This window comes from Myotis daubentonii, chromosome 14 (genome assembly GCF_963259705.1).
Source record: "Myotis daubentonii chromosome 14, mMyoDau2.1, whole genome shotgun sequence".
NCBI classification, from domain to species: Eukaryota; Metazoa; Chordata; class Mammalia; order Chiroptera; family Vespertilionidae; genus Myotis; species Myotis daubentonii.
In genome coordinates, this window is record NC_081853.1 from 17,584,516 (window position 1) to 17,597,211 (window position 12,696).

Below are 12,696 nucleotides of genomic sequence, written 5' to 3' on the forward strand. Positions count from 1 at the left end.
GGTATAACTGTTTTTCTAATTTAAATGTAGGCAGGTTTATTTCTTGAGCAGATCCTGGAATGAGTCCCTTTCATGTTGAGAAGTGCATATTTTATTCCAAGTGTACAAGAGCTGCTATTAAGCCCCAAACCAATGGATATCAGGCAAAGGTAAATGGCACCCAATAAATGAATAAATAGCTCCTCATTTCTGAACTCAGAAATACAATGCTGGCAAGGGACACATTGCATCAGCAATTGCTGCCTTCATGGATTCAGAGTTAAATTACCAGCAATGCATTCCTTCTTCCCACTCATTCTAAAATGATTTACTAATCATTTGCCTTATGCAAAGCCCTGGTTAGGTGTTAGATAGCCACAAGAGCTCCTCTGGCCTGCTCCCTACTTCCTCCCCCTCTCCCTGTCTGGGAACCTAGCTACCATACGGTAAAGAAGTCCAGGCTACTATATTGAGGAGAGAAAGTTCACAGCTGGTCCTGGAGAGTTAGGCACCACGTGCTTAACACAATGGAGGCAGCCCAGCCACGGTCCCAGATGAACTAGAGACCACACCAGGCACCATGCGGAGCCGACTCGCCATGCAGTTAAGGCACAGGATTGCAAGAAATAATAAATTGCTATTTTAAGCCATTAGGTTTTGGATGTTTATAGTATTGCTATATAAGTAACTAGATGCCCGGTGCATGAAATTCATGCACAGGTAGGGTCTTTAGGCCTGGCTGGCAATCAGGGCTGATCTATGGGGCGACCGGTGGGGCAATAGGGGGGGCCCCCGCTGGCTCCTGCCTTGGCTGGCCTGGAATCTGTGGGCTGGGGGCAGCTCCTGCATTGAGCATCTCCCCCCTGGTGGTCAGTGTGCATCATAATGACCAGTTGTCCCACCATTCGGTCAATTTGCATATTTGGCTTTTATTATATAGGATTGTCTTTCCTTTTTGCCTTTCCCTTGTTTCTTTTGCTGCATAACAAGTTACCAAAAAAGTAATGGCTTAAATGAACACACATTTGATATCTCAGTGTCTTTGGGTCTAGAGTCTGGACACAGCTTAGCTGGGCCCTCAGGTCCTGCCTCACAAAGTTGCAGTCCGGGTACTGACTGGGCTGTTTCCATCTGGAGGTCCGACTAAGGAAGACGCTGCCTGCAAGCTCATTCATTGTCAGCAGGAGACATCTCCTTGTGGCTATAAGAGTGAGGGCCCAGATCTTTGTGACTGTTGCCTGGAGGATGTCCCAGGTCCCAGAGGCTGCCCTCAGGTCCTTGTCACAGGGTTTCTCCAAATAGCCACTCACTTCATCAAACTGTCAAAAAGAGTGTCTCTGCCCATTAGGGAGTGTCCAGGCCCTCTTTAAGGGTTTGCATTTAAATAAGCCCACCCTCAATGAAACCCCTCTGATTAAATCAAAATCTACTGACTTGAGGCCTGATTACATCTGGGACACCCTCACCTTTACCATATTTTATTGGTCAGAATCAAATCACAGGTGTCACTCACGATCAAGGTGAGGAGATTATAGAGCATGTAAACACCAGGGGACAGAATCTCAGTACTATGCTAGGTGGCCAGGCCACGCTTCTCAGTGGGGCTGGGATACAAGGATATGGAGCATGGTGGTAGGACTGTTCAGAGATACAAAACCCTGTCCTCAAGGACTCACCAACCAGTGAGGGTGAAAAACAGGCCCGAAACAACAGTAGTCCTAGCCATGAGGCTATGCTCCTTAGGACAATTCTGAGTGAGTCTGAAGTTTAGGGTTCAGGCAATGGAAGATGGCCTCTAGCTGGAGCAGAAAGGGGTGAGCTCAGGGCAGGCCCAAGAGAAAGGAACAAGTCCCCCAAGGCTGGCGATGCAAGCCCCACCTGTGAAACAGCAAATGCCTGCTGACCAGCACCGCATCCCTATGGGCATGTAAAGCATATGGGTGAAGTGGGCTCAGAGGAATTGACGGAGCGGTGAGGGTCTTGGCCAAACAGAGCATGCATCTGCCGTCTAAGGAAGCAGCCACTTCTCAGCTCCAGCCAGTTTTTTCTGTGTGTGCGTGTGTGTGTGTGTGTGTATGTGTGTGTGTTTGACATAGGATAATGTTGGCTCCCAAGTGCCAAGTGTATCCATTGATGAGAAAAACTAAAACTTAAAAATTGTACATACAACAGCCAGATTTTTAAATGATGATCAGGAACTGGCAATATTTTAGCAAAGTATGAGCCAAGAAACGTATATCTGGGCACTGGCTCTGACTGAGGGGATAGGTCCTTGTAAAGGTTGACAGAGGGGAGCAAAAGTGGCAGAGCCCACAAAGTAACCACACCCACTCCCTGGACTCTATGGCAGAAGTTCCCCAGGGGTACTGCTCCACCCACAGCCAAGGCATCCCCGGGGAACTCGTGAGGAATGCTCACTCTCAGGCCACAGGGGCCCCACTGAATCAGAATCACTGGAGATAGGTAAGCAGGGGTTGTGGGAAGGAGCCCCCAGGAGGTTCTGCTACTCGCTGTCTCAAGTTTGAGAAAGACTCTCTCATGGGAATCAGACTCTAGCCTTAAGGTCATTTTTCCTCTTCCTGAACCCATTTCCTGTTTCTGTCATCTGGAAGCTTACCAATCACCTCAGGACACAACCCTCTGCTAATCCTATATAATAAAAGGCTAATATGCAAATGGACTGAACGGCAGAACAACCTAAAAAACCAGTCGCTATGAGGTGTGCTAACCACAGGGGGCACGTGCGGAACATGGCAGGCATCGGTAGCAGGCAACAGAGCACAGGATATGGCGGGTGTTGGCCACAGCGGGATGGTGGAGCAGGTGAGCGGGGGCGCCAGACCAAGATGGGGCACCGGTCGCTGTTATCGGGGCGAGCCTCTGGTGGTTACTGAAAATTTGCTTGTCACCATCAGCAGGTGTGAGCAGTGACTGCTGGCCTGATTGCCCCTGAGGGCTTCTCCACCTCCCCCTTCTCCTGAGGGGCAATTGGGGCAGCTGCCACTGCTCACACCCGCTGATGGTGCTGGCTCCACTCGCACCCACTGCTGGTGCCGGTCCCAATCACTTGGTGCGGTCAGCCGAGTGATTCGGGTGAGCGGGGCCAGTGCCATCAGCACATGGGAGCTGCAGCAGCGCGAGTGTGGCTGCCAGCAGACAGGGGACCGGGAGCCAGGCAGGGACGGGGAGGATGGGCTGAGACCTGACCCTGTGCCCACCGCAGCCTTGAGGCCCACAGTTCCTTTCAAGGTGCACGAATTGTGCACTGAGCCCCTAGTGTTCAAAATAACAGAGAAAGATGACTGTGTAGACATTGCCCATCATCTCACTTTAACACAGGGTGCAACCACATAGGGTGTTATATACATGTATTACCTGCATCATCATGGAGAAGTCATGGAGAAGAGACTGTATGTGTATATCCATGTGTATGCATACATATATACATTTATGTGTACATGTATATGTATTTGTATGTTATGGAACTCTCCAGAATGGAGCAGAAAGGAAAGGTGTCCTGCTATGAATTTTTAATCATAGAAAAAGACTCTCTTGCTACAGAAAGAAATCTGCTTCTGCTTGATAGTACTTTCTAAGTAGATGAAATTGTTTTTGTGCAACATTGAAATTTCCAGGACCCTGGTTCTAATCAATCCTAGGAAGCACCTGGCCTAAAGTCAATATTGTTCCTTTGGAAAGATATGTTAAAATTTGTGTTTTGTCTGAAGAATTATGACTGTGCAGCCCTCATCCTCTGCCTCTCTCTGCAAGCATAGGATATTCCGGCAACTGCTCTCCATCAAGTATCACCCAGCAGGAGGGATTCATGTGATTCTGCGCATGAGACTCATATGACCACACATTTGGTGGTGCTGGAGCTGCTTATTAAAAGGCCCTTTCGCTTTCTTCTTTTACTTAAGATGATCTTAAATTAGTCAAAATACACTTGAACCTGCTGTGAGATGTCATGGCATCCATGAACCTCTTATTTGACTGCATCCACATTCACTGGTGCTGGGGCCTCCCTCCCGGCCCTGTCACTTAGCCTCCCTGAGGGTTGAACATTAGGTACCAGCCACGTGCCCAGCACTCTGCCGTGTGCTGCAGGTGTACACATCCACCCAGCCTGTTCCTCCTTTCACGTCATATACACTTATCGGGAATGAACTCTGGCCTCTACCTGTCCCTGGAAATCATCACCGGAAATACAGCATCTGAGTCACCTTGTCCAACAGTGAACATCATCTGATTCAGGATTGGATTCTAAAGTCAGTGCTTATTGAGGAAGTTGTGTTCAGTCAAATTTATTCCTGGATTAGTTAGGCAGGTGCCGTGTCGGAGCCCTACATTCTCTTAGTAAGCCCAGCACAGCTAGCTTTTCCTCCAGCCTCAGAAATGATGGCTGTTTCTAAGGGTAAACCCCAGGGAAGGAGGTGCTGTCCGTCTAGGAACCAGGTTGTACAAAGGTCTGAACCTTTAAAAATCAGACTCACACCTGGTGAGGTAAGATGCCAATGTTATCAGAGACATGTGGGGATCAAGAGTGAGCGAGGGAACATGGACCAACATCTCACGCTCCCTCCAGGGTCCCTGCTCCCCAGATATGGCTGAGCACAGTTGTCATTTGCCTTCTGTGTTTTTTTTTGCCAAGTGTGCATGATTAGTTCAGTTCCCAGAAATTAAACATATTAAGCAGAACAAGCAGGATGGACTTGTTCTGGATGGTCTCACGCACCTATAGGGGCCACCAGAACGAGGCTGTCGGCACAGGGGGTAAGAGAGCACTCTGTGATGCCCCCAGGTTAGTGTCCTCTCCCAGTGACCTCATTTCCCTGCTGAAATGCCACCCTTTAGGTAAGACAGTCATCCCTTGGTGCCCATCTGCTGATTGGTGCCCACTTGAGGAACGTACTGAAAACACAGATTCCTGGGCCATAACCTCAGAGGTTTTGATTCAGTAGGTGTAGAGCAGTGGTCGGCAAACCGTGGCTCTCAAGCCACGTGCGGCTCTTTGACCCCTTGAGTGTGGCTCTTCCACAAAATACCACGTGCGGGAGCGCACGTACAGTAGTGCAAAGCTGACTTAAAACTTTCAGTAAAGTTTATTAAGTTTATTTTAGGGAATGTTGTGGAGTGAAAGAAGATGTAGTGTCAAGGATTGAGAAAGGTATGTTGAGATGGTTTGGACATATAGAGAGGATGAACGAAAGGAGGTAGACGAAACAAGTATATAAGACGAGTGTGGATGGGAGAGTTGGAAGGGGTCGACCTCAGCGAACGTACCTCAATCAGATTGAGGATGTTTTTAGCAAAGGCCAGCTTAGGAGTATCCTAATTAAGTTAATAACCATGTACCTACCTATATAATTTAAGTTTAAAAAATTTGGCTCTCAAAAGAAATTTCAATCATTGTACTGTTGATATTTGGCTCTGTTGACTAATGAGTTTGCTGACTACTGGTGTAGAGGAAGGTTTGCGTATTCATAACTTAAGAGCTCTCCCCAGCAAATTCAAAATGGCTAATAGCTTGAGGAACCTCTGGGTTAAAGCACTCAAAAGGCACCAAAAATGTTAATATCCATCACTGAAACCCAAGCACCTGGTTCAACAGATAAATAGATGTCAACCTGGAGAGCAAAGAAGTAATTAGAATAGAGAACATACTCGGACACGCGTGGGAAACAGCACTGGGGGAGGGATGGCAAGAAGGTTCTGGGTGGTCATGAGGGCTCGACAAGGAGCTGTAGCAACAAAGAACCAGACAGGAGATGCCGCAGGGCCGCTGGGGCTGACCTCACCATCCACGAATGCAGACCCACCGAGCAACTCTGGCTCGTGGAGAACAAGGAGAAGAACTGCCCCAAGTGGACAAAGCATACGTCACAGCGGATCTTTTCACTGAGCATGCCTTTACAGTGCTCTTCTCTCCTCCAAACACATTTCATTTTGGGAACAAGGAAAGCCACAGTTCTGTTGCGGTGAACCAACAAACACAAGGCTGAGAAACCAGAGGCCATTATGTGATTAAATCTACATGGGGCACTTATCTGTGGATGATCCGGAGGTTTCCACACAACAGAGCTTCTGCATGGACTACACTTCGTGGCCGGCTCAGCATCCACTTACCTTCCGCTCTGGCCAGTTGTATTTGGCAAAGATCGTGTCGTAGGTGTCCACCGCCCCGTCGGTGATGAGCATGATGGCCTGGCTGCAGATGCTGCCTTGTCCCGTGTGGTTGAACTGCAGAAAGAAGTACGTGCAGAATAAAACAACTCATCAGAGAGCGAGACTTCAGAGGCAAGAGGCCGTGGGCTTAGGGAGCCTCTCAGAAGGAGAGCGCACGGGCACCACCAACGCAGAACCTGCTCAACAAGGCCTTCCCCATGCAGGGGTCACACTCTGACAACTTGGAACGACATACAGGCCACAGAAGGGATTTCTGAAAACCAGGTATAAGGTGGGAAGTGATATGTGAACACATCTAACCTCTCTCACCTCCCGGTGTAGACAGCCTCAGAACACAAGCCCGGAGCAGTTGGCATGGCCCGTCAGGGACACATTATATGGACGGCAGACTGTGTGCCAGGCAACATCTCTTTCAAAATCTGAGTCTGTTTTGAATGGGTCTAATGGGTACAAGCTGTTCTATACAATAAGATCAAGGAGGTTTTGGACATATAGAGAATAAAGTCAGGATCACAACAATTCAGATTAGAAGCTTAAGCACCCTTGGTTTAGGGTTTGTTTTCAACATATAGCTGAAAGCTTGTAACATTTTGTACTAGTTTATACACATTAGTATGTGTAGCATGCTGAAATTCCAAGATTGTGCCCACTGGTGTGCAGAGCCCTACATGTCCTCAGCTTTCAGCTTTACATACATTGAAGAGTCCCAGCCTCAGAGAGGGAGGGTGGGGGCCAGACTGGGCTTGTTAGAGCTTCGTGTCCTTCCCTGAGTCAGGAGTGAAGACTTCCCTCAATGAATGTCATTCATGCTGCAATTCCAAGCAACACCACGTCCTTCTTTAAAAACCCTACAATGATGTCACAACAACAGGGCATGGGAACCACAAAACGTCTTTAACCTTCAGACATCAAACTCCATCCACTATAAACTATAAAGATTATTCATGTACTTGAAAATTATTTACTAAAAGCCCACACAGTGCTGGCAATATAACATACAAAAATCCCTTCCCTTGTGTAGTTTATATTCTATCTGGGGAGACATAGAAAAACAAAGTAAATAAGTAAATTATATTGTGTGTTTAATGATGGTGATGCTAAAAGGTGGGGAAAGAAAACAGAGAAAAGGAATAGGATATGGGAAAGGGGTACCTTTAGAAAAAGTAGTCAGGGAAGACCTCACTGAGATGGTGACACTTGAGTAACTTCTGAAGGAAGTGAGTGTCTGGGCTAGGGCATTCTAGAGAGGAGGGGAAAAACACACAACAGTGTGTATAGCCCGGCTGGTATGGCTCAGTGGTTGAGTGTTGGCCCATGAACCAGGAGGTCACAGTTTGATTCCTGATGGCACATGCCCAGGTTGCTGGCTTGATCCCCACTAGGGGGTGTGCAGGAGGCAGTCAATCAATGATCCTCTCTCATCGTTGATGTTTCTCTCTCTCTCTCTCCCCCTTTCTCTTTCTGAAATCAATAAAAACGTATTTTTAAAAACAGTACATACAATAGCACCCAGCATGTGTGAACTGTTGACCATGAAACTGGGAAGGGATAGAAGCTTCTTTTGGATTGGCTGCTACCTCCTGGTGAACCAAAGAGCTAATAAAACATTCAAGTTGAAGTTTAACTCCCAGTCTCCATGCACTTAGAATTCTGATGTAGAGTTTGAAGTTGTAGTAACTTGATAGAAGACTATAATTGATGGATGGATGGATGGGTGGGTGGATGGATGCGTGGGTGAATGGAAGGAAAGAATGACTTGCCTTGAGGCCACATTGGGACAGAGCAAAGCCAACTGGAAACATGCATGGTGTATCACAGGACAGTGGAAAGTGCTCAACCCCATCTCAGCACCACAAGCTGTGTGCCTGGGGTGAGTTCTCACTTCACAGTGTCCTTTTCTTCATTTATCTGATGGGAGCACCATGCTTACCTGCTTGCTACAACACAGGTTAAATTTCATTATATGCTGGGCTATAAGTATATACTTAACCTTTTCTAGCCTCTGAGGTAGGTACTATCATTATCCCCATTTTAAAAGGCAAGGAAACTGAAGCACAGAGACATTAGCTAACAAGGTCACACAGCTACTACCTGCCATAGCTGAGATTTGAACACAGGCAGTCCAGCTCCAGAGGCCACTTCCAGATTCAGCACACTCTAGGGCCTCCCAATAAGATCCTTGAGCAGATAGGGGGTACATGGTAGGACTCCACAAACATCCATTTCCTTCTCCTGTCTCCATCCTGTCCAGGGTTCCAGGGTCACTTGGCGTTACCAGGGCTACCACCCTGAGAGTGAGTGAGTGCTCCTTACATTTTGTGCATTAGACACTGACCTCACTTAAGTCCTGCCCCTGGCAGCCACTCCTGCATCTCAGACTGGACAGGTGTCCTTGAATTAATGAGCAGACATGGCCCATGACACAAATGAGTAGGTAGAAATCCTGACAACTAAAGCCATCACACCACGAAGCTTCACATAACTACTATTCTACCATCTTTATTGACATAACAATATTCCAGAAAACTCTCGCTGAGAGAGATAAAAATTGCAAATAACTTTATGGCTTCTTCCAGGAACTTCCTGAAAGACCCATCAGCTCTTCAATAGAAAGCATCAAAGGACAATTCATACCCTAGACTCTTTGAACTCCCATCTAAAAATCCTCCTCTTGCTGCATCTACCGATCCTACACTATAATATTAGGATTCTTACCGGGTCCTAACCAAGCCTCTTCCTTCTCCTCCTCCCTAAAGGGCACACCTTCAATCAGACTTCAATCAGTCTCAATAAAGGACTTTGTCTTTCCCATGTGAGACACTGCTTGGATCTTATGGTCAGAGTGCACTCGGTTCCTTACTGCAGGAAGGAAAACAGCCTTGTCGCCTTGTCTTATCAACAGGTTGTTCTGGAGCTACTTTGGGGAGCTTGCATCCAACACAGCCTTGAAGCCACTCAATAAACCCAGTGGCAGGCCACTGAATAAAGGTGATCTACGCTTCAAGTCACAGAGGCTGCAGAAAGGTGAAAAACAGGATAGCTTGGGGATGTTGTTCATGCAACTCATTTGAAAACATCCTGGAAAAACTCTCTCAAATAAAAGGCAAGAAAGAGGGAGTGGGGGGAGGGAGAAATAAAGACATCTGAAAAATACAGACTAGAAGAAGGAATGTCCAGAGCTGTTTATTTAAAAACATCATTTTCCTCTCTGGCTGGATCCTTGGTATTCTCTGCAGCAATCTGCAGTTGGAGAATTTGGGAGAACGCAATTAAATTCAAATGCTTTGATGAGTACTATCTCTTCTCTTCATATTTGCCTAGAACTTTTTTTGTTGTTGAATAGCAAGAGTGATGAAAGTGTTTTCCATAATAATAACAGTGACAAGGGCCTGATGATGAACTACAATTAGCTCAGTGATTCATCAGTTAGCAGAGAAAATTTCAATGCATCCTGACATTTAAAGCATTTGGTTGTGATTAACAGTCTTTGAAATGTCACCGAATTTTATTTAATTGGCTAAGAAAAAAAATTTTAAAGGTAATCACTGCAAAGATCATATTCATCGCCAAAAAGATAATTGCAGTTGTCACATGACAAGGTAGATGCTAACTACTGTAGCAAACTGGTTCTGTGTTCTTAACAGAATCTAAGGAAGGCAGCAGACATCAACAGCCAGAAGGGTCTTACAAAGGTATTTCAATGCTCCTTTCAAAGCTGCTTGTATAGTAACTGCAAGCCTTTAAGCCATCTGAGCAAATACTGAAACTGAAAGGCAGGTAAATGCAAAACAGAATTAACTGCATTTGGTTATAGTTACCTCTGAGCTATTCTAAGTTCCAGCCACAGTCACAATTTCAAGTGTGTGTGTGTGTGTGTGTGTGTGTGTGTGTGTGAGAGAGAGAGAGAGAGAGAGAGAGAGAGAGAGAGAGAGAGAGAGAGAGAGAGAGAGAAAGATGTGTGTTTGAGAAATAACTTTTTATTTCATATTTGCTTATAAAGGCAGGCATAATACACAGGAAGAGAAATACATCACGTAAAGATCATATCGGTGAAGGGGAAAATAGCTAGAGCTTCATTTTCATGAGAGATTAACCATCTCTGTGTTTTTCAGTGTTTGACTATTTAAAAGCCCAATGGCAAGAGATAAAATGGAAATGCTTTTCTCTATGGGATAAATGTGCACTAAAAAAAATATGGTGCCAACTGTCAACCAACCTCAAGTAGGGACATTTTGTAACATTTTTTCTGTTCCTTCTGTTTCTTACTTTCCGGATTTCCATTTGGCCCATAACTTCTTCTGATTGGCCAGGCCCTAGAGGATTTTTCCAGGTGAAGGCAGAGCAGGTAGGTATGTGGAATGTTTCTCTGGTTCAAAAATACTCCTCTCACCAAAATTCAAGGGGGAAAATCCGCCATGTGGTGAAGTCTCTGGATTGTAGAGGTGTTGGGAGGGCAATCTACCCCCCTGGAGTACACAAAGATCCCGTGCCTGAAAGTGTGCTCCTTGGACTGTGACTTATGCAAGGTTCTAATCCTATAGGTATGACATGATATAAAGGGTTCCTGGGACACTATGTTTGAATACTGGTGTAAACATATTTGAAAAGGTCGGTTCATTGCAGGACTTCCAGCCTTTAACATGTCCAAGTGCACTGTGTACCTCCCCACCTTGACCACAGCACCTCTGTGGGAGTATCTTGGAAGGTCAGCATTCAACTGGGCGTGCAATGAGAAACACTGCTACAGAGGATTTGGAGAACAAAACTGGTAAGTGGAAGGGAAGGGAAGAGAAAAGGAGCCAGACAAGGAAAAGAAGAGAGGGGAAGATGAAAGTGATACTATTATAATTAGGTAGTTATTAAAATAGGAAAGGAGCAAAGGGGAAGCCAGACATTAGAGGCATGTCATCTGGGCAGCTTCACCAGGAAGCTGCAATTTCACACTCCCCAGGGAACCACCAGCCCATTCCCTGCAGATTGCTGGGGGAGGGGACTGGACAAAGTGGAGGGTAGGTGCATGCACAGTGAGTGGGGCTGACGTCAGGAAGGTGCTTGCTGTCAGTCGATCCTGGGAACAGTGATCATTGACCAGAATGGACAGGGCCACTGAAGCCCACAAAAATCTGGAGATACATAATCCGGCAGACAAAAGAGCTCATGCTCTTGACTTGCTCTTGGCTCTCTGGTCCCTTGGCTTTGCTTCTGCCTATGTTCCCTCTATGGACAATGGACTGGTGGATCGCAGTGAGAAACACTAACTAAACTAGCCTGGATTGGACTATGTCCTGACATGGAACAGAAACTCTGGATACTGGCTTTGATTTTAGCTCGTCTGAAAGCAAAATGGGACTTCTTCTATAGTGTGACTGAGGGAAATGGGACCTTGGTAACGCAGGGGTTTGAATTCACAGAAATATTTTTATTTTTTACAATCTCTCATTCTTGCATGCTAGCCTCAGAAAATTCCTTTTCTCAGGATGTTGCAAGAAGCCTACTCCACTGGCAACCAGTGGAGATGAGGACCTCTCCCCACCAATAACGAAGGGCGATTCCTGAGGCCTTGGGCAGAGAACAGGACCAAGGCATCAGGAGGGGGAGCTAGTCCTAGAAACCACAGGCAGCCCGGCAGAGTTGAGGCAGCCTCGTGTCCCCAGTGACGGAGATGGCTCTGCTTACTGAGCCCAGCACGGCTGAGAGGGGACCAGGCTCCGCTTCCCCATGCTGACTTCTCAACCTCCGTCTACCAGGACCACCTTCATAGGCCTGTGATCTGCACAGCTGTTCAGGGCCATCCACCTGGCTTAACACTGCTGTCATGCTCTTAAAATTCTTAATAACTTTCCAACAAGGGGCCTGCATTTCATTTGGCACCGGCCCTCACAAATCCTGAGGCCAGTGCTGGGTCTATTCCTGTCCCCTTTTCACAGGTGAGGAAAATAAGGGAAACTGAGCACAGCTTTCTCAAGGCCACAGAATCAGGCTTCTCAGCCCAGCCTGCCTGACTCCAGAGGCCACACACATAACTACAGGACGAGCCTTTCTAACTCTCACTCCTGCACCACCTCTGCCGAACAGCAAAGAAAACAGAAGTTCACTGCAGGCAGGTTTCCAAACAGGGACTCCCTGGCTCAAACTAGCCTCCCCCTGCTGCAGATATGAAGCTTTTGAGATTAAAAAGAAAAGAAGGGAGCCAATTTTCCAATCGTGCCAAGTCCTTTCCATATTAGCTTCTAGCAAGAGCCTGCTGAGAGGCAGAGGTCCGCATCTCCAAGCCCGGAGAAGGTATCCATCCAGGATTCAAGCCAGAATTTAAAGGTGTAGCTTGGCCCTTTGCTCAGGCCAGGTATGCTTCTAAGTTATTAATAAGGTGTTAACAGAAGTGCACTGTCCTAAACAACGAGGCTTGCATAAATGTTAATCATCCCTACCTGACAGCCCCTTGGGGTGACTGAGAGGGATGGCCTTGGGTTTAAACCAGTGGTTCTCAACCTTCTGGCCCTTTAAATACAGTTCCTCATGTTGTGACCCAAC

The 12,696-nt window shown here is 46.7% G+C and overlaps 1 protein-coding gene across 3 annotated transcripts in view; it reads right to left on the reverse strand.

Moving 5' to 3' along the window:
- The window catches only part of CACNA2D3 (calcium voltage-gated channel auxiliary subunit alpha2delta 3), an 806,557-nt gene that overhangs the window by 376,896 nt on the left and 416,965 nt on the right, over nucleotides 1–12,696 (reverse strand). For all 3 annotated transcript variants that reach the window (XM_059663265.1, XM_059663266.1, XM_059663267.1), the window contains exon 11: nucleotides 6,106–6,219. In XM_059663265.1, coding sequence (XP_059519248.1) covers nucleotides 6,106–6,219 — 114 coding nt within the window. The remainder of the gene's footprint in view (nucleotides 1–6,105; nucleotides 6,220–12,696) is intronic.